The 22,914-nt window shown below is 35.8% G+C and overlaps 1 protein-coding gene across 1 annotated transcript in view; it reads left to right on the top strand.

Moving 5' to 3' along the window:
- The window catches only part of TTC29 (tetratricopeptide repeat domain 29), a 341,387-nt gene that overhangs the window by 26,253 nt on the left and 292,220 nt on the right, over positions 1 to 22,914 (top strand). The window contains exons 5-6 of the mRNA XM_055549984.1: positions 14,241 to 14,464; positions 21,469 to 21,654. Coding sequence (XP_055405959.1) covers positions 14,241 to 14,464; positions 21,469 to 21,654 — 410 coding nt within the window. The remainder of the gene's footprint in view (positions 1 to 14,240; positions 14,465 to 21,468; positions 21,655 to 22,914) is intronic.

Here is a 22,914-nt window from a genome sequence, read left to right on the forward strand (position 1 = left end):
TCTTTTCAAATACCATGATGGTTTCTTCCCCCAGGATTTAATATTTAATTTTTTCTTTCAGTTCTAAATATATGAAAATTTCTACAGTGATTCCCCTTTTGGCCATGAATAAATTAGAAATATATTTATACATTTGCAGTGTATAGTTTTACCTTGTGGCTTTATTTTTTTTTTGCAAGGGAGAATGCTCAGTAAATGTGCCATGTGTGATATCAGTTTATGAAATGTTTAGTGTGGCCAGTACATGATTAATTTTTATAAATATGCCATGTATGCCTGAAAAGTAAATATATATTCTCTATTTGGTAGTAGTTCTTGGATATAAAGCAGTCAGAATCTAATTATTAGATTGAGCCTATTATTTCAATCAAGCTAGACAATTGTTAGTCAAATATTTTCCTCTCTATTTTTATAATTTTCTGAAAAAATATGCCTTTTTTGGCTGATTTTACATATTTTGAAGTTATTGTTATTAGGAGTATTATTTGTAGCTGCCAGATTTCCCAGTAAAATAATCTTTTTATAATCTCTGATATTTGTATACCTGTTTCATTTTTTTTTGCCCAATTTCTATTTTATTTGATACTAATAATGTATATAAGCTTTATTTTTGTTGGAATTTGTTCTATTATGTAAAAATATACAAAAGAAACAAATTGCATGTTGTTCTCTGTCTTAAGGAGGTTGTAATCCCTACTTCATGTCTAACTTGTATAATTTTTTAAAAGTTTGAATTCAAGGCTATTTTATTTTCTCACAAATACTTCCTTTTGTTCTTCCAATATTCTTCATGATGTACATATTTAATTTGATATACCCTAAACTCTTAGTTACAAGTAGGAATTTTCTAAATGTTTGAGATGGCTGCAATAAAATGAATGAAACATTCAGGAAAATAAGATATTTATATATAGATGTTGTCTGACCAAAGCTTCAAAATGATCAGTTTATTTTTTGTTTTTATTAATTCAGTTTTTACTAAGCATAAAATGAAAAATATGTTCTGGAAGTTTAACCACTGTGAATGTACAGCTTGTAAGAAATCCTGGCTTCACTGTTTATATCTGTAATACACAACCCCTTTGCAACAGTAGTTAAGAGCCCACAGTCTGAAAGGTTTCTTCATAGGACTTACAGCATGGAAGTTATCTTTTAAGCATTAAGTTTGAAAGGAGAAAATATATTCTTTATTTATTTTTTGATATGGGGAAAATTGAAATACATTTATTGAAAAAAATTAACTCCACAAAAAAATTTGTTAATTTTGTATAATGAGGTCGCCAGCTGCTCTAAAATAATCAGAACTTAACATTTCTCCTCAATTAAATTTACTCTAGATTTCTTATTCAAGAAAGAAAGAAGGATAGAGCTGAAATGAGCCTAAAAATCATTTATTTTTTGTCTGAAAAAAGAAAAGACAAAAGAAAAAGAATGTAGTTAACAGAGCCCAATGGATAGTTTGCAAGGAAAAGTTTTTTAAAGCTATTTATTTTTTTATCTCGTGACAAAATATTAACTCACGAGAAGAAATGTCATAGTAAGAGAAATCGAAATACAGGTTTTGTTATTTATCCTTACGCTATCCTGATGCTTTTACATTGCTGAAAAGAGCACGGATAATGTTTTGTTTTCATTTCTAATTCATATAATTTTCCCTTTGTAACTTAAACATGTTATATTTTTCTTTTAGATACTTGTCATATTTATAGGCCAATGTACACTATTTTCTTGCTATCATTTTAATAGCTATTTATACATTATAAAGGGATATATGTTTGGAAGGAACAACATTAGAATATATTATGATTAAGTCACAGGTATAAGGAATTGATTGGTTTACCTTTCCCAAAGAAACCTCCTCATGCAGTTGTTTAATGTGAAAGGTTTTTCTTGAAAAGGTTAAAAAAGTTCTAATCAACTTTTGTACATTATGTAGAACTTCATTTTCTAAACTCTGCAAAAGAAAGTTTCATATTTAATGGGAAATCATGAATTATTCCATTTATTATCTACTTCCTCCTTTCAAAGACATGATCTGGATAAAAGGCGGGGTGAATAATTTCAAAAAAATACAATACATTTTTAATGGGAAGGTGCAAACTACAGATTCTCATGACTATTAGCAAGTGTAGAGGAAACAGAATTTTACTTGCAAAACTCGTCAAACTCTTGCAAAGATAAAATGCATGACATACTTTAGTTAAAAAAAAAAACATAGTGAGCTGAAGTTTTCTTTTTAATGCAACTTGTTGTTTTTACTAAGTTTTGTCTTTATATTCTCCAGCTTTCCATCTTTATTAAAGTTTGATTGTTTCCCTCAATATATGTGGAGAATTGATAGTTCTTTTATTTATAAAGATATGAAAATGAATAATTCAAAGAAAAGTTTTAAGTGATATTATCTGTGACAAAATTTGCTAAATAATAGAATTTCACAAAATTTGAAGAGCAATTACAGAATTGTTTAAAAAAAACAAAGTGACTCTTGTATGGAGTTTTATATTAATTTAAAAATTACAAATATTAATTTAGACACAAATATGGTGTTGAACTAGCATGCTGTGTTTACACATGTGTATAGTCCATTGTTTGTAGCATGAAACTTATTTTTTCTTTTTCTCCTCTTTTTCTTATTGCCATTATAATAGGATGTAGAATCTGACAGGATTATATTACTTATTCAGATTTTTTTATCATTATAACTTAATACAAAAGCTATGATTATTTTTAGGTTTTGTTTTTAAGCCTATATTTAATTGGATAAATAACAATATAATCAGTATAAACTGGTTATATAATTATGTTTTCCTGTGTGGAAAGTTACAGTGTAAACTGAAAAAACAAGATTTGGTTTGATTTCCTCTTGATTAGCCAGGGTGTTTGGATTCAAGTGTGATATTTCTGGGTTGGAAATATTTTCCCTGAAAATTCTTGTTAAACAGTGACCTTCATTTATATCTTTCCTTGTTTGATATTTGGCTTAAAACATTGTTTCATTAAAAAGTCTGAATTTCTTAAAGGGGTTTGCAAATAATAAAACCATGTGTAAAGATTATGTGTGTGATTAGTCTCACGTAAGGCGGTTTCTTTGGGTGTTTTTTTTTACTGAACTGCTAAGGAAACACTTTAAAAATGGTGTTTAGGTTTTAGATTTTTTCCAGTAAAGAAAATCTTTCAGTAAAGAAAATGTGTGTGACAGCTACATGTATTAATATTTTAGTGATATTTTATATTGATTGATTGATGAATAGTTTATTCCTTCCTGATTGATGACAATCTCTGTACTTCAAATATTTGATTGAATGGAAATCATTTGAGTAAATCATTCTTACAGAGTATACACATAAAAAATACCTTTATATTATTAAGGAAATCGTTTAAAGTCATTTTAAGGATTGCACTCGGTACTGTTTGCTGAATAACCAGTTTTCCTCTGCTAAAGGGTAATACTCACCATCAAAAATACTGTTTAACATTTATTGATCTCACAAAAGTTACTGCCTTTTGTGCTAAATACCGGCTATGACATAACTGAAACTGAGAAATCATCTTTGTTCCATTCTTCACAAACAGTCCATATATCCTAAAATAAAAATCACTCATGTTGAAGTGAATTCTTACTGTGCTATTGTTGAGAGAATTCTTTGCTGATCAAATTTTTTTGATATTTTATTTTTTGTTGAAAGAATTATATTAGTAATAGTCCCATTGACTATTATGATTACATTTTTTAAAAAAGAATTAAAGGTTCAACTTAGGTTAAGTAGTTTTTTTCCAAATGGATCTTTTCAATGTGCATATACTTTTAAAATGTTGAAAATCCAACTGTGCTAACTTTGATTATTAATAGATGAAAATTTGTATTTTCCAAAAATGCAAGCAAAAATTGTGTATGTAACAGTTTCCTCTAAAGATTCAGTTTAGCAAATAGAATTGTTTAGAAAATCACAAAAAATTCTGTTCCATAACCTTTGGGGTTGGAATTTATTTTTTTCAGGTATCAAGTACAGCCAGCTATAAAATGAATAAAAATCTGAACTGAAACAAAAGTCCTGCTATATTAATAACTATATTCTGACTTTTACTAACATTTTATGGTGATTTGTTTTTTTCAGTTTATACAATTAAAGATGATAACACATTTATTTGACTAGTAATTCTAGTGAAATTTCCAGAAACTATAAACTTATACCTGCATTAGTGATATTTCTTTGGAATGAAGCCAAAACGTTAAATATTTTTCAGTCTTTATATAAAATTATACCAATAAAATATATTATGGTACAATTAAGTATAGCACAATAGATACACTTTCATAATTATTTTAAAATTTTCCTCTTAAAGTAAATACGACCAATCTATTTTACAAAGAAAATCAAGATTGTTTAATGACTGTGATGTTACAGTTCCTATTGCAAGATTAGTCACAGCTGCAATTATATTATGAGTTATTTGGTTTATTTTAAATATATGTTAAAGGTATACATAAGCTGAAGTGATTATATTATGTTCATCATATGTTCATTTTCCTTAAAGAAGTTCTCCAAAAATGTGTAGGGGAAATTAATATTTATAACTAAGTATAACTGTAATATTAATTATAATGATAGATTCTTTTGTTCCAAGCATTATAAATTCTACTTTTTGAGACAGTAACATATGTATTAATACAGACAAATTAGGTTGTATAGAAAATAAGCAGTGATTACCAGGTTATTTGTGGTTAGTGGCCATACGGAGATAGAAAATGAATATGTTTTATAGAAATCATCATAATTTTAAAAGTGCTCTAACATGCATTTAATTTGGATTAATAAAAATGCCTTAATAAGTATGTGTATGTTTCTCTCTAGAATATGTTTTTAATTTTCCAAGCTTAAGAATGGAATGGTTTGAAAACTGAATGTGGGATATGCCACCTGCCCCATTTACATTTTTAACAGTTGAGTATTTGTTAACTGATCCCATAGACAGCTACATGTTTTGCTGTTACCAGATGGATGAGATAGAATGCCATGCATAACTTTACATTTATCTTCTTTGAGTGTCACCTTATTTGCATATCAATTAAAATAATATCTGTATTAAAATGGATAATGAAAGTTATCAAATTTACATGATGTGACTGCAGTTTGCAAAATATCCAGTAGATGCCCCCAGAGACCAGTCAACTCATTGGAAATCCTTGAAATTTAAAAGAAGTCTTTTTTATATTGAAACTTTTTCTCTTGCTGTATTCTGAAGTACATAGAAAATAAATTAGAAGTCCTAAAAAATTCTCAACTCCAATAGTTTATTGTGCAAAATTATATATGAGTGATAGTCATGTATTTGTAATCCATATTAATCAACTCTAATAATTGTTAAAATCCTACATGTGCAGTATTAAGAAAAATGCTGTCAGTTTTCATTGTAAAAGCATTCTGTATGCTTTTAAAGTAAAATCATTTCAAACATAATTTTTTCTTTCTAACTCCTCTGTCTTTATATATTTACACGACTAAAGAAATGCTATATCCTTGTTTTAGCATTTTAGAAATAAGTATCCTTTTCACACACCAAAAAAACTATTAAACATACCTATATAACATACGATTCTTAGCAGTGTGTGTGTGTGAGTCAAGAAATGGATTTGTTCCTCCTTCTAATTATACATAATATCTACCTTCACTGAAAAGTATGGGTAAGAATGGTGACTCACTTTATTCCACAGAAATTATATTAACTGAAGCTATTTAAGTATTAATTTGAGTCAATGTAATTATCCCGTAGGTGATTTTAATAACATTTATCCCTACAATACGAATTTAAGACTGTTATTACTGACACATAGATAACCCAGTAGTGACTCATAAATATTAACTTAGTGGAATAAAAGTATTATACTGCCTTTTGATTAGATATAACATATCTTTTGAGTTTATCTTTGTCATATTAAGTAAAAATTTTATGATCTTGTTTTAGAGTATTGAGCTTATTGAACTGCTTTTGAAATATTTTACTGAATGTGATGCGTTACCTTGATTCAGTATTTCAGTTTGACTTATGAAAATGTTAAATTACATTAATCATAGACTAGTTGATAATGCATTTTGATTTTGAAAATCTATCTAATAGCTAGTATAAATACTCATAAGTACAAGGAGAAGGAGATAAATTGGCATTCTGCTCATTTGTGTTTCTCATATTCATACAGTTTCACCCTTTTGTATGTTTGTCTCATGTGGTGTCAGTGTTAGCCCGTTAGACCTCACATCTCTGTGTGGGGTCACGTCTGTTCAGTTTGCTTCGCCTGGGTGCTACTGGTTGTCTGCCGCCTTGTTTGAAGGAAAGGGATTCTGTCTCCGGAAGAGTCACAAAGTGGCAGCAGTGTTTTTCCCCAATCCAGCACAAACGTTCATTAACACGGATGAAGAAAATGGCTTTCTTTTTTTCTTTCCTTTAACTGAAGTATATTTGATTCACAATGTCGTGTTAGTTTCAGGTATACAGCAAAGTAATTCACACACACATATATGCATATATATATATGTTTGGTTTGTTTCATTGTCTTTTCCCATATAGGTTATTACATATTATTGAGTATAGTTCTTTGTTATAGAGTAGGTCCTTGTTGTCTATTCCATATATAGTAGTGTGTATATGTTACTCCCAGAAGACAATGGCTTTCTAACTGGAGTCACATCATAATTGTATAATGATGTCAAAGTTCTAAACAATCAATACAGGTAACAAAAAAAATGTGTGAAGGAGGAAGAGAAAAAGAAAATTAACATTATTTGATATAATCAGAGGCAGTGTGGTAAAGTGAAAAAAATTCAGAATTTGTAATCAGAGAAACCTGATTATGAAAGCCACCCCAGCCACTTATTATCATGTATGACTTTGGGCAACCCAAAACCTCACCAAAGAGGGTTTCTTTATCTATAAAAATGGAAGTCGTATTTTTAGAGTTATCGTGTGATTTAGAAATGATGTCTGACACATAGTACATGCTCTGTGAATAGTAGCTATTCAAAATGGTTTAAGGCAGAATTTAAAAATGATATAATATCTCTGTGGCTATTTAATAGAAAGCTCTCCATTTCCCAGCATCTTCACACATTCAGCTGCTATAGAGTTATGTCAGATTGTTCACATTTACTTTCTTCCAGTATATAGATTTTTTTTTTATTGGAGTATAATTGCTTTATAATGTTGTGCTAGTTTCTGCTGAACAAGGAAGCAAATCAGCAATATGTGTACATATACCCCATCCCTCTTGGGCCTTCCTCCCACCCCTCCCATAAAGGGAAGTTTTGTTGTAAATTCAAAATATTTAGAATCTCCATTGAATAATGCATTTAAATAGTAATAAAAACCCATATGAAATGCATGACCACTTAATTCCATTCTTAAAACCACTTTTCTCCAGCTGCATCCCTTAGCCCGGTTATGCCTTAAGTACCTGCAGTGGCAAAGATCTTCCTTAGGATATAGACTTCAGATGTTAAGCATATCTGTGAATGTCACAACTTCTGTTTCTATGAATGGCCTCTTTTCCATCAAGAGGACTCTCCTCAAATTCCATAATATCGAAACTTTCCAGAAATTTTACCAGAATTCTCAGTTTCCATCTATCAGGGTGACTTCAGGTCAATGAGATTTTTCTTATTCTGATGCTGAAAAAGGGCATATTCTAATTTAGATAAGTGTTTGTTTTAATATATAAATAAAACCAAAGACTAATAACTTCATATCCAAATGGAAGAAGTAAAATAGTGAATTTGAATTCTCTTTATGTTTCTATTTGCATTTTTTAAATTCCTTTTTGTAAATCAAGTAAACTTTGCCTGTTAGGAAATGTAAAACCTGACAAATTCACATATAATAATAGAAATTGACATACATTTTTATTTTCAGATAGCAAATTCATTTTAAAAAACAAAAATTATTCTGTTTAAAAGAAATGATATGCATTAACTGTGAAGGTTTAAATAGGAACCTATTTAGTAAAGCATTAATTGCTCTTTCTGGTTCTAAAATATTAGTAATGAGTCTTTAACAATGTCATACATGTATGTGTGTATGTGTGCACAAATGAGTGTGTAAAATAGAGTTGAGGTCGGAATAGTCATGTATGCTTTCTAAATACATTCTATTTGAAATATTTTTTGCAAAGAATGGTCTTTTTAAAAAATGTACTATAAATTTTAAAAATTGATACCAGTTATATATCATGGATGTTTGGAGCTATCTTGAGTACCAAGACAATCCCTTCTGAATCAGTTCATGTTCTTTGGTCACAGGCGCAGAGACAGAGTCTGACTAAGTAGAGTGGAAATGATTTTATTAGAAGGATATTTGGTAACTAGCTGAATTTAGGGGAAAACCTGGCTCAGAAGAAAAGGAAAAGACGTGGGACACGGAAGGATCTAGGTAGCCAGAACCACTTTCAACTCTTGTCAGAATGTTGCTCCCAGGTGGACTGAACTCCGAAAACCTTCTACCTCTTTGTGTTTCTTGCTTCAAGATTCAGAATGCTGGGAGAGAAGCCAGTGGCTTAATGTGGGAGGGAGTCTTTGAAATCAGGCCCCACCAAGATGACACACGATGTGCCATTTCCAAAAGTACTTCAGGATACTACGGATGTGGAGCTAGATGCTGAGCGGACCAAATCCAACCCAGGCACCCTCAAGGAGTGACGTTCTGCATTTCTGACCCAGCTGGGATGAGCACTGAGATGGCCTCCTGACACACATTTATTTCTACTGTTTACATCAGGGGTCCCCAACCCCTAGGCCAGGAACTGGTCCCAGCTATGGCCTGTTAGGAACTGGGCCACACAGCAGGAAGTGGGCAGCAGGTGAACGAGCAAGGCTCCATCTGCATTTGTAGCCATTCCCCATCCCTTCTATCCCCCTGGTCTATGGAAAAATTGTCTTCCACAAAACTGATCCCTAGTGCCAAAAGGGTTGGGGACCACTGTTTTAAATCAATGATCTAATTTTTATTTATTTATAATTTATACACACACACACACACATATATGTATATATATTCTTTTTCAGATCCTTTTTCATTATGTTATCACTAGATGTTGAATATAGTTCCCTGTGCTACACAATAGGTCACTGTTGCTGATCTATTTTATACACAGCAGTGTATATCTATTAATCCCAAACTCCTAATTTATCCCCCCCACCTTCTCTTTTTGATAACCATAAGCTTATTCTCTATGTGTCAGTGCTTATTTGAAGCAAGGGTGGATTTCCAGCCCCCTGACCTCTCAAACTTCCTTACCACCCCCCAAACTATCTTTTGGGTACCTCTTGGATGTCCCCTTCAGGTTCCTCAAACTCAAGTTATCTGAATCCACGCTTGTTACCCTTCCCCAAACCCAGCCATCCTTTTGTGTTCCCCTATTTAGCAAATTGGGCTTCCCAGGTGGTATGAGGGGTAATGAACCAGCCTGCAGGAGACATAAGAGGCATGGTCGATCCCTGGGTTGCGAAGACCTGGAAGATGGCATGGCAACCCACTCCAGTATTCTTGCCCGAAGAATCCCCATGGACAGAGAAGCTTGGTGGGCTACAGTCCATGGGGTCACAAAGTGTTGGACAATACTGAAGCAACTTAGCACACACGCATGCATTTTAGTAAATTACCAACTGCCCAGCCCCAAAATCTTGTTGCCATCCTAGCTCTTCTCTTTCCATCAATCCTAACATCCACTCAGTCACCAAGTAGTCAGTATTTTTATATCCTGAATATGTATCACATCCACCTACTTCTGTGTGTCCCTCTGCCTTAACTTCAGTTCAGTCCCATGGTCTCTCTGTCCATGAACACCAGTGTCTCCTGTCTCTTCTCCCTGCTCCCGGTTCTACCCCCCTCCCAGCCATTCTCTTGGACCTAGTGTGAATTTCAGAGTCACAAGCTCAAGGATGCTAAATTGAATGTCTTTATTTCTTTTATATAACTTAATTTTAATTCCTGGTCCTAAGCCTTGATTCTCCCTAATGTAAAAATCCAACCTTGTCCCTCTTAGGTAAAGTCAGTCCAATTCAGTGATTTCTCAGATTATTCAGATTCTTACACTCCTTCCCGTCACCCTGTGTTCCTATATAGAAACAACACAACACTGGTACCAAGACCACAGCACTGATGCCAGCTAGAAAGAAATAGGGTTACTAGGTTTAGCAAATAAAAATACAACATACACTTCAGATTTCAAAAAACTGGAATTTTTCTTGGTTTAAGTATTCCCATGCAATATTCAGGATACACTAATACAAAAAATCATTTGTGGTTTATCTGATATTCAAATTTTACTGGGTATCCTGCTCAGTTTTATCTGGCAAGCTCAGGAGAGGGGGTTTGTCAGAATTTACTCCCAGATCTTGATCTAGGACCTTGTGATAGACTCTAAACTTGCCTGGTATCCATTTCTCCTCTCTTATACTAACACAATTCCAGTTTCCTTTGAGGCAACAGTGTGCTTCCAAACTGGCAGGATATTTGTTTTTCTAGTCTTTGCAGCCAGGGATGGCCACATGACACAATTCTCACCAGTGGAACAAAGTGGAATTCCAATAGTAGTTGCAGGAATAAAAGTATTCCCAATAATAGAGAAAGACACAGCTGATGTATAAAAGTATTCCCAATAATAGAGAAGGACACAGCTGATGTCACACACCTATCCCATTTCTTCTTGGCTGGAAGGTGGACTTGATGTCTGGACTGGGGCAGCCCTCCAGTAACCAGGGACAGGCAGGAAATAATCCCTGAAGCACAGACCTTGAACTCACCAGGCCACGGAACCAGGGCTAACAGATGCCTATCTTTGGCATCTTGTGCTGTGAGCAGCACAGACTTCTAGTTTCAAAGGCACCATGAGCCAGGTTTTCTCTTCCTTGGAACTGAATGGGTTCCTAACCTCTGGGTGCTGTCCAGGGCTCTGTCACTGATGCACTTGACTCATCCTTTTCTGTCAGCTCTTGAAATATGCTGACCTGACTCTTTCAGTAGCACCCCGGTGCTTCTTACTCAGAGAGTTACAGCTGTGTCCCCACTCAGTCCCCAGTGGGCAGCACATTTTCATCCGACAGCCTTTTAGCACACATGCCCTTGCTAGGGCCAGTGACAGAGGGCAGACATCCCAGCCCCTCTTCCCATTAACTTTGATGTCACACACGGAGGTCACCAGACAATTCACAGTCTTTGGCCCATACTGTCCAGGGGCCGTGGGACATCACGTGGGCTGGTTCTGGTTTTCTTCTGCTCAGAAGCTCTCTGCAGTGACTTTTTCTGCCTTTCCATGCCCTGTGTTGGGGCGGTGGGGAGGGGAGGGCCAGACACAACCTGATTCATCTTACATCTCACACTTTCCTTCTCCACACTCTCGGCCAGAGGGCAGAAGCAAAAATCTATGCTTGCTTCTCTCTTCTCCATTTCAAATATTTTTGGTCATTGTTTTAACAAGATGGTGGCCTTTGACTGTGGACCTGGGAATGTGGTTTCCTTACTCTCTTTATGGACTAGTCCTGTAACAATAGGTGCCTTGAATTGGCCACTAGGTTGAGGAGGGTTGCAATTCAGTTGGGAATCCACTTCCAAGTAATTTTTCTAATATATTGAGTTGGCCGAAATCTTGGTTTGAGTTTTTCCATGCAGCTTATACAAAAACCCAAAATAATTTTTTGGCCAACCCAGTACAGAAAGCTGAGCACTGAAGAATTGATGCTTTTGAACTGTGGTGTTGGAGAAGACTCTTGAGAGTCCCTTGGACTGCAAGGAGATCCAACCAGTCCATCCTACAGGAGATCAGTCCTGGGTCTTCATTGGAGGGACTGATGCTAACGGTGAAACTCTGATACTTTGCCCACCTTATGCGAAGAGCTGACTCATTGGAAAAGACCCTGATGCTGGGAAAGATTGAGGGCAGGAGGAGAAGGGGACGACAGAGGATAAAATGGTTGGATGGCATCACCGACTCAATGGACATGGGTTTGGGTGGACTCCGGGAGTTGGTGATGGACAGGGAGGCCTGGTGTGCTGCAGTGCATGGGATCACAAAGAGTCAGACACAACTGAGCGACTGAACTGAACTGAATACAATCTCACTGAGTCATTTCCCAGACTCAAACACTTCTTTGACTCTATCCCACTCCTAACTTGGAGTCCAAACTACTTACTATGCTCTGAGGTCTCCACAATATGGGTTCTGCCCTCCCCTGTTTTAAATTTCCCTCTTCCCACTCCCTTCCTATCACTGTATGTATTTAGTTCTAGAGCAAAGCTGATCCACTGAGTAAAAAGTTCTGGATGTATGGCACCTGGGCATTTTTGTTTTGTTTGCTTTTTAACCCTACTCACTCTGTAGGGTGAGTCTGTTGCTGGACTTCATCATGTTTCTCAGAGAATCTTCACATACATATTTTTGCTTGGTTCTTAGAAGAATCCTGTGATATAGGTATAGCAAAGACTAATATACATATTTCACAGATGAGAAGAAGTGAAGTCCAGAAAAGTTAGGAAGAAATGGCCTGAACCTCAGGGGTTTTAATTCTAGACTGTCACCACTCCACACTGAAATGCTTATTGATAGTAATATCACATCTTGTCAGTTCTAAATATTTAATTGTCCCCTATTTAAAAATGTAAAATAATTAGTATAAAGTGATATCATTTGGCCTCTGATTACTTGCTTAGTAGAATAATAGCCACCACACAGCTATTATTCCATAACCCTGTTTACTTCCTATATAGCAATGTTCATGCTCTGAAATTATTTATGATTTGTTTACTTATTTGTTGGTTGTATTCTTCCACTAGAATATACACCTCACAAGGGTATTGACTCTATTTGATCTAGAACAGTGCCTGGCACTTAATAGGAAACTCAATAGCTATTGATTGAATAAATAAATACACTATTCAGTTGTTTGAATAGTGTATTTGATCTGCAAGGAGATGAGACCAGTCAATCCTAAAGGAAATCAACCCTGAATATTCATTGGAAGGACTGATGATGAAGCTGAAACTCCAATGCTTTGGCCACCTAATGCAAAGAGCTGACTCATTAGAAAAGACCCTGATGCTGGGGAGGATTAAAGGCAGGAGGAAAAGAGGACAACAGAGGACAAGATGATTGGATGGGATCACCGACTCAATGGACATGGGACGGTGATGGACAGGGAAGCCTGGAGTGCTGCAGTCCATGGGGTTGCAAAATGTCAGACACGACTGAGCGACTGAAAAATAACAACAAGAACTTTCAATTGTCATTTTATCTCTTTGCATATGATTTATTGTTAGAAGTGAAGTAGTAATATAACAAGTCATTAACTTAATCCTAACTGAAAATAATTTTAAAAATATATTTAGCAAGAGATATCCATAAACTCTTTCAGCATAAATGAATGAATGAATGAACCTTCATAACATACAGGGAAGCCACTTAATAGAGCTTTGTTTTGATATTCAATGACACATTTAAATTTTGTTTGCCTTACTGGCTTTTTGTGTTGTTTTGGTTGGAGGCTAACTTACTAAGTATTTTTGGATATTGTCAATTGCTATGGTCTGAATGTTGTGTTCCTAAAATTCATATATTGAAACCCCATTCCCTGGAAGTGTAGGTAGATGGGGTTTTTAGAAGGTGATTAGGTCATGAGGGTGGGGCACTCATGAATAGGATTAGCGCTCTTATAAAAGAGGCTCCAGAGAGTGCTCTAGCTTCTTACATTATGCGGGGACACAACTAGAAAGTTCAGGCTATGAACCAGGAGGGGCAACCTTCCTGGAGCCTTGATCTTAGACTTCTGGCCTCCAGAACTGTGAGCAATAAATTTCAGTTGTTTACAAGCTACTCAGTTAGTGGTATTCTGTTGTTGTTCAGTCGCTCAGTCGTGTCTGACTCTTTGCGACCCTATGGACTACATACTCTGCTACATCAGCCCAAATGGACTGAGACATCCATCAACTAGCTTATTTGTCCTTATCAAAGGGAGCTCAGCTCTGGAACTGATATATTTATAATGTAATTTCCCTAAATATATTTAGATAGCTCTTGGCATCTTTCATTAAACTGGAGTTGTTCAATTATAAGTGTTTGAGGTCAAGATAGCTTTCAGCCCTTTCACTGAGGGAAAAAAAAAAGGCAGCATGATCCAACCTTTAATTATTATAGGATCAAAAAAATCAAAAGATTTGAAGGATTAAAATAACGAGTTCAGTGTTCTGATTCTTATTCCCAGTTACCGGAACTCATACACGAAGAACGTCTGTGTGGAGATGCTGCGGGATGGTTATCATAAGTCCTTTACTGAGTTCTTTGCTCTGACAGAGAAGTGGGATGCCCTGAGGGAGGCTGCGAGGGTCCGATCCCTCTCCTGGGCACAGAGACCCCTGGAAGAGCAGCCCGACAAGCTGGATCACTTCTACTACTACCTGACCAGGGCTGAGACAGCTGAAAGGAAAGGTATGTGGAGGGGTTTGGGGAAGCAGCACCGCCAAAACCAGAACAGGGAGCACCTGAGGGCAAGTTCCCAGTTGCTTCATATGTGAATTTAAGACATTAGGACACCTCAGCACAATTCAGCCTAGTCAACTAAGCATCTTCATGGAATGGACGGTAGAGAATGCTGACTCACAAGAGGGCCCAGACACATGGCCATCCTGGTGATGTCACTCTAAGCCTGGGTAGACAGTAAACAGCACCTAGTAACATCTCCAGGGCTTCCCAACGTATTAAAACCTTTGGTATCAGTAATTATACATCTTTATATAGTTTTTTTTTCTTTATACATAATCTGAATATTGACTTTCACTGAGGAGCCCTTTGCAGAGTATTGTAATTTGCCAGTTAAACATATTTTCTAGTATTTATAGAATGGAATTTGAAGGTTTTATCCTTAAGTTCTATGCTTAAGATTTCTATCAGACAATTTTTATTAGTGAATTGTGAGGAGACAGGATAAGTCTGTAATCCACAATTATGAATAAAAATAAAATTATTAATTTTTTATCTTCCATCACATCATCTCTCATTAATTCCTTTTTTGATATTGTAAATTTTTCCAGAAGGTCAATATGTTTCAAGTATTAAAGGAAATATTTTGCTCTCTACTACAGTTATAGTGATGTCATTGTCATAAGTATTTCTTAGTTACATGTCCAGAATTGGTCATTTTTTACAATCAAAGAAAGGAAATCCCCAAACTTGGCATATACATTTGGTATTCTCAATTGCCTTCTTCTTTGACTTTTTTTGTGTGAAAATACCATTGGACTCCAAAAGAGAGAAGCTTTAAGCTCCACCATGAAAATGTCTCATTTCGTTGTTCAGGACAATACATAAGTGAACTTGTGTGTGCTTGTGTGTATGTGTAGATAAGAGGTGATTCTTTGTATAATGAAAATATTTAACTACAGAATTGACTTTGAAAAGAGTCCTTTGGTGAATTTTAAAATGTGATTTACATATAAGTTCTCAAGAAATTAACTGTTTTAAATTTTAAAATGCTATTGTAAAAAAACTTATTTTCTAGGTCGGCCCCAAATTCTGAGGTGATATTTACACTGAAAATAGAATTGATCAACATAAAATTTGTTCATAAGTCATTTTTTTCAAGTTTAATTAATTTGATTCACAAAACATTTTAAATAGAGCATTCATTTTAGTAGCATAATAGCATAAATTTAGGCCAAATACATCAGTAGTCATAAAGTATCATAAAAGAAACTTATAAAGCATTTCATAATTATAAAGAAACTAGAATGCTAAATAATCTATTTGAAGGTAGAAAACTTTTACTTTATAATACTTTATTTGAAAAAGTAACTATATTATATATAAATTAAAATGATTCTCCAATCCCCCAAATTTAAAAAGTCCAAGCTTCATAATAGCCAGTGTCTTATACACATGTACAAGTAGTAAAATATTTTTATTACTGAGTACTTTGTCACATGTTCATAGTAACTAAGGTTCTATTTGATAAATGGAATAAAATTACTTCTTGCTCAGAACAACTCTTCTGTAGAGTTATTGACTTCAAAATGCTGTGGCTTTTGCCTGGTTAAAATACAAAAAGTTAAAATTATTGCAAAAAAAAAACATTATTGGAAATACATCAGTTGAAGGACAAGTAAACATTTATATGCTTCTTTAAATAGAAATGCATAATTTTTTCACATTTAACACATGAACTTTATAGGAGAAAAACTGTGATTTAAGAATGTCCTAGAAAGTAGTGCAGGGAATATGTACAGAAACTCTTATTAACTTGAATTAATTCTAAATCTTAAAACCCATGTATACCACACACTTAATCCAGAATACAGAAATCTGTTCCTGGATGATTTCACCCCATATGGTTGTGAAATCTGAGACAATTATCTTGAAGCAGCGTCGTATCTCTGAGTATTCTCATTGCTTCTCATTGGAAAGACCATCACTCTAGGGTCACAATGAAGTTCATTTAATCAAAGCTATGGCACTAACAATAGTCATCTCGGGTCAGTTCTGTCTCTTGAGACTCACAAAGCAGAAACCTAGAGTTATTTAAATTACTTTTCAAAATATCACTTTCTGTTTTATAGCAAAGAAGTGTTTAAAGGAAGCCAATCATTCTTTTTGGATTATTTTCCATTTGTTACAAAGTATTTCTTTGTCCCTGATATCATTCTTATATGACCCAATGTGAGTCATCTCTGTACCATCTGTAACATGATTAGGGCCTGGTGCCCCATGGGGCTGAGGAAGAGATGGCAATAATGGTAATGGGTAACCGAATCAATAGATAATTCAAACATTATTTACACTTGACTTTAAATTATTGTCAAGGGTTAAGCAGCAATTTTTTTCTCTAATAACATTTATTTAAGATACCCAAAGTATGTTTTACTCAAGCAGAGTCCCACTGGATGTTTATACAGTTTATGTAAAGAAAAACAAAAGTGAGTGTCTGGTGAAATAAGTTTGAGAAACAACCATGTGAATTAACATATACATTAAGCAGGTTGGTTTGTTGCAGGACTTATCAGAGCCTTTGACATATTAATGTGCTGTGTGTTTCACTGAAAGAGAGAAATTAGTAGGAGCATTTTCCAAATTTATTTCATCATGAGATCTCCTTTTAAGGTAGCACAGTGAATATCGGTCTAAAGAATAAATCAACAATAAAATTGATTTTCATCTTATTAATATAGCTGCTGACAATTTGAGGAAATGTTGTGCAAGCAAGGAGAAACGGCTGCTTAGAATATAAAGGGTATAAACCATGTATTTGGATTATTCAAATGTTCAAAACTTTCAATTTTTCCATAGAATAGCTTAGCTGACAAGTAGTCTTTAAATATGTAATCTAAATAGCTTCTAAACAAAACCAAAAACTTTATCAAATGTTGGAAATAATTTTCTATTAAAGCTTAATTACTGAAAAATGGAAAATTATTTTAGGTTTGCATATATATTTTTTTAAAGTTCTTTGTATGACTTTTTAAAATGGAAGATATGAAATGTTTTATTTACAGGTTTTAAAAATAGCAGCTCTCTAATCACTATGTATGTGGGTTTCCCTGGTGGTTCAGATGGTAAAGAGTCTGCCTGCGGTGCGGAAGACGAGCGTTCGATCCCTGGGTCGGGAAGATCCTCTGGAGAAGGAAATGGAAATCCACTCCAGTATTCTTGCCTGGAAAATCCCATGGGTGGAGGAGCCTGGCAAGCTACAATCCATGGGGTCACAAAGAGTTGGACACAACTGAGTGACTTCACTTTCACTTTCAATCACTATATATGAGAAAGAATATAAAATATTACAAAATAGATTTTAATGCTCTATTCATATTAGGCACGGGTCCAGAATGGAAAGATAAAGCACAAAAGAAGCCAGTTCTGAAATGAGAGTATTTGTTTTAAGTAAATTGCTCAGGGTTTTACCCCCTACTTTTCACCTAAGCTATTGCTTATTGTGAATAACCTTAAAGGCAGAAAGTCTCTGCAGAATCTCCAGTTCCTTAAAAACTGGGGAATAGGGAGAATGTATTTTAACTTTAATTTTTAGTTCTAAAACTTACTTTGAGATAAATCTTAATTTCCTATGGAATTATGAAGCAGCGATTTCCCGGGGGGGCATAGTGATAAAGAATCCACCCACCGATGTAAGAGACACAAGAGACGTGGATTAGATCCCTGGGTCAAGAAGATCTGGAGGAGGAAATGGCAACCCACTTTAGTATTCTTGGGCTTCCCTTGTGGCTCAGCTGGTAAAGAATCCACCTGCAATGTGGGAGACCTGGGTTTGATCCTTGGGTTGGAAAAATCCCCTGGAGAAGGGAAAGGCTACCCACTCCATTATTCTGGCCTGGAGAATTCCATGGACTGTATAGTCCAAGGGGTTGCAAAGAGTTGGACATGACTGAGCGACTTTCACTTACACTTTCCAGTATTCTTACCTGGAAAATTTCCATGGACAGAGGAGCCTGGCAGGCTGCATGGGTTTGCAAAGAGTTGGACACAACTGAGCAACTGAACACAGCACAGCACACACACAGTGTGTAAAAGCTGACATTACGTAGGTCTTAAATTTCTTTGGAAACATTGGAGTGACTGTACAGTTTTCAAAAGTTAATTTTTGTTGTAATCAGCCTATTGTAAATTTTTTCTGAGCCTTTTGACTTTAATCTTATAGAAGTACCAATGGGCAATGCTGCTAAGTCACTTCAGTCGTGTCCGACTCTGTATGACTCCAGAGACAGCAGCCCACCAGGCTCCCCCATCCCTGGGATTCTCCAGGCAAGAACACTGGAGTGGGTTGCCATTTCCTTCTCCAATGCATGAAAGTGAAAAGTCTAAGTGAAGTCACTCTGTCGTGTCTGCCTCCTAGCTACCCCATGGACTGCAGCCCACCAGGCTCCTCCGTCCATGGGATTTTCCAGGCAAGAGTACTGGAGTGAGTTGCCATTGCCTTCTCCACCAATGGGCAATATATAAATGCTTTTCATAATTATAATTCTTTCAGGCATATATAGATTGACTCTTCTGATAGTAGTGAGCAATTAATATCACTTAATTTCAAAATCACTACAGATGGTGACTGCAGCCATGAAATTAAAAGATGCTTACTCCTTGGAAGGAAAGTTATGACCAACCTAGATAGCATATTGAAAAGCAGAGACATTACTTTGCCAACAAAGGTATAGTCAAGGCTATGGTTTTTCCAGTGGTCATGTATGGATGTGAGAGTTGGACTGTGAAGAAAGCTGAGTGCCGGAGAATTGATGCTTTTGAACTGTGGTGTTGGAGAAGACTCTTGAGAGTCCCTTGGACTGCAAGGAGATCCAACCAGTCCATTCTGAAGGAGATCAGCCCTGGGATTTCTTGGGAAGGAATGATGCTAAAGCTGAAACTCCACTACTTTGGCCACCTCATGCGAAGGGTTGACTCATTGGAAAAGACTCTGATGCTGGGAGGGATTGGGGGCGGGAAGAGAAGGGGACGACAGAGGATGAGATGGCTGGATGGCATCACTGACTCGATGGCCGTGACTCTGGGTGAACTCCGGAAGTTGGTGATGGACAGGGAGGCCTGGCGTGCTGCGATTCATGGGGTCGCAAAGAGTCAGACATGACTGAGCGACTGAACTGAACAGAACTGAACTGAATTCCAACAGATAGTGATTGCTGTAAAAAGCCCTTGGAAGGGTAATCCATAGCTTACCATTTATTTATGACTGTATTTTTAGCACAAATGCAAAGAAATGCAAAGATTATGTATTTTTTCATGTCCACCAATAGAATGAAATCTACAAGAGAGAAGCACAATTTAGCATAAACATCTTGTTTAAGTTTATGACTTTGCAGTGAAGTTTGTAAGACTGATTCACAGTTCATCAGTATAGTTTTTTGTGTACAAATAGGTCAGATATTTGCCACTTTAGGGGGAAAAGGGGATTTAATAAACTGACATCTAATAAACTAGTAACTTTCTTTTTTTTAAATTTTATTTTATTTTTAAACTTTACAATATTGTATTGGTTTTGCCAAACATCGAAATGAATCCGCCACAGGTATACATGTGTTGCCCATCCTGAACCCTCCTCCCTCCTCCCTCCCCATACCATCCCTCTGGGTCGTCCCAGTGCACCAGCCCCAAGCATCCAGTATTGTGCATTGAACCTGGACTGGTGACTCATTCCATATATGATATTATATGTATTTCAGTGCCATTCTTGCAAATCATCCCACCCTCTCCCTCTCCCACAGAGTCCAAAAGACTGTTCTATACATCAGTGTCTCTTTTGCTGTCTCGTATACAGGGTTATTGTTACCATCTTTCTAAATTCCATATATATGCGTTAGTATACTGTATTGGTGTTTTTCTTTCTGGCTTACTTCACTCTGTATAATAGGCTCCAGTTTCATCCACCTCATTAGAAACCTCGAATAGCCAAAGCTATCTTGAGAAAGAAGAATGGAACTGGAGGAATCAACCTACCTGACCTCAGGCTCTACTATAAAGCCACAGTCATCAAGACAGTATGGTACTGGCACAAAGACAGAAATATATATCAATGGAACAAAATAGAAAGCCCAGAGATAAATCCACGCACATTTGGACACCTTATCTTTGACAAAGGAGGCAAGAATATACAATGGATTAAAGACAATCTCTTTAACAAGTGGTGCTGGGAAAACTGGTCAACCACTTGTAAAAGAATGAAACTAGAGCACTTTCTAACACCATACACAAAAATAAACTCAAACTGGATTAAAGATCTAAACGTAAGACCAGAAACTATAAACTAGTAACTTTCTGAGTGAGAGGGATAACTAGTATTAACACATTTTCAGCAGAAGAAGACACTCATAGACAAGATAATGCTAGAAATCTACTGTTTCTTAACTTTGCTAGTAACTTGTACTGTCAGAAATGGTGTTGTAAAGTGTATGGAACATACAGTGATCATCATTGTATCTATCTATAAGCTGCATGCTTTTTCTATTGGGTGAAAATACTTTTATATTTTTAGATTTCATCTGCTTTCTTCCTTTTATCTTTTTGCCATGGTTAGGAAACGTTGCTTCCTCTGGAATCTCTAAATACTTTTCAAATCTTTAGTGGATAAGTACTTGCTGATACCATATACTCATTTATTCCTAAAGAGCTCAGCCCATTGCTAGCAGACACCATTCTGTTTTTTTGTCTTATATAAAGACTACTATTTCAACCAAAGAGTATATCAGTCTAAGCGCTCCAAAAGATTTTTTTGTTGTAGTTTTTCTCAAGTGTACATCCTTTAATTAATATAACTAGTTTAATAGTTAAAACACATTAATTTTTACATTTCCAGTTTTTAAATAGTTAATCATGCTTTTAAAGAAAAATAGAAACTAAATGTCACTATATTGGTTTGCCATTTGAAGAGATGTGCCTTGAGACACTTTTATAATGCATTTTCTGATGTTTTTCTCTCTTTGAAGAATACTTTGAAGAGGTCTATAATAACTTGTACGCTCTGGCCTGTTACTTCAATAATTCTGAAGACAAGTGGGTTAGAAACCACTTCTATGAACGATGTTTTAAGATTGCTCAAGTCATCAAAATTGACGGTGGGAAGAAGGAAGCCGAGGCGCATGGACACATGGGGCTGCTCTTCGAGGAGGATGGTGAGTAGCCCTTTGCCAGGCTGCCCTAGGGGCTTTGGAGGCTCTTGAGTCCAGGCAACCAGAAAGCATGTAGGGGTGGAGAAAAAGACCCAAGGCTTGGTGTTAAGAATGTAAGTTGTGTGTGCTGTGTGCTCGGTCTTGTCCAACTCTTTGCTACCCCATGGGCTGTAGCCTGCCAGGCTCCTCTGTCCATGGGATACTCCAGGCAAGAATACTGGAGTTGGTTGCCATTTCCTCATCCAGGGGATCTTCCTGATCTAGGAATTGAATTGAGCCTCTTGAGTCTCCTGCCTTGGCAGGTGGGTTCTTTACCACTGTGCCACCTGGGAAGAATGTAAGTTATTGAGATTAAAAAGCAAAGGGATGTGACTTTGGACTCACCCTCTGTATTGCTACACTCGTACCCCAGCTGAGCACTCAGCCTAGAGTTCCCAGCAGCGTCATCACAGAGAGAAAACTTCTTCCCAGTTTTCCACCTACATCTTTCCTCCGCATTGCACCATTTCGAATTATTTTTCCTTTCGTATAGATCTTTTCATTCATTTTAACTTGATTTCTCATGCTTGAAAATGGGAAAGAGGAAAGGCACACATAGTGATTTTCCTAACATGCCAAATCCCATATATACAACCTCTATAACCCAGATACCACTTGTGGTTTTATCATAATTTCTGGAGGAAATATTTCTTTATAAATAATGTCATGCTTAATATTATATTAAGGCAAGCCAAAGCCTGAGACAAAACCACAAATTCATCAGAAACATATTTCTTATGGTGGTTTAATGAAGATTGTGAGTAGAAATTTAAGAATTAAAGTTGAATCAGTTCTAATGAGGTAGATGAAACTGGAGTCTATTATACAGAGTGAAGTAAGCCAGAAAGAAAAACACCAATACAGTATACTAACGCATATATATGGAATTTAGAAAGATGGTAACAATAACCCTGTATACGAGACAGCAAAAGAGACACTGATGTATAGAACAGTCTTTTGGACTCTGTGGGAGAGGGAGAGGGTGAGATGATTTGGGAGAATGGCATTGAAACATGTATAATATCATATATGAAATGAGTCGCCAGTCCAGGTTCGATGCACCATACTGGATGCTTGGGGCTGCTGCACTGGGACGACCCAGAGGGATGGTACAGGGAGGGAGGAGGGAGGAGGGTTCAGGATGGGGAACACGTGTATACCTGTGGTGGATTCATGTTGATATATGGCAAAACCAGTACAATATTGCAAAGTTAAAAAATAAAA

Source organism: Bubalus kerabau, chromosome 16 (assembly GCF_029407905.1).
Source record: "Bubalus kerabau isolate K-KA32 ecotype Philippines breed swamp buffalo chromosome 16, PCC_UOA_SB_1v2, whole genome shotgun sequence".
Taxonomy (NCBI): domain Eukaryota; kingdom Metazoa; phylum Chordata; class Mammalia; order Artiodactyla; family Bovidae; genus Bubalus; species Bubalus kerabau.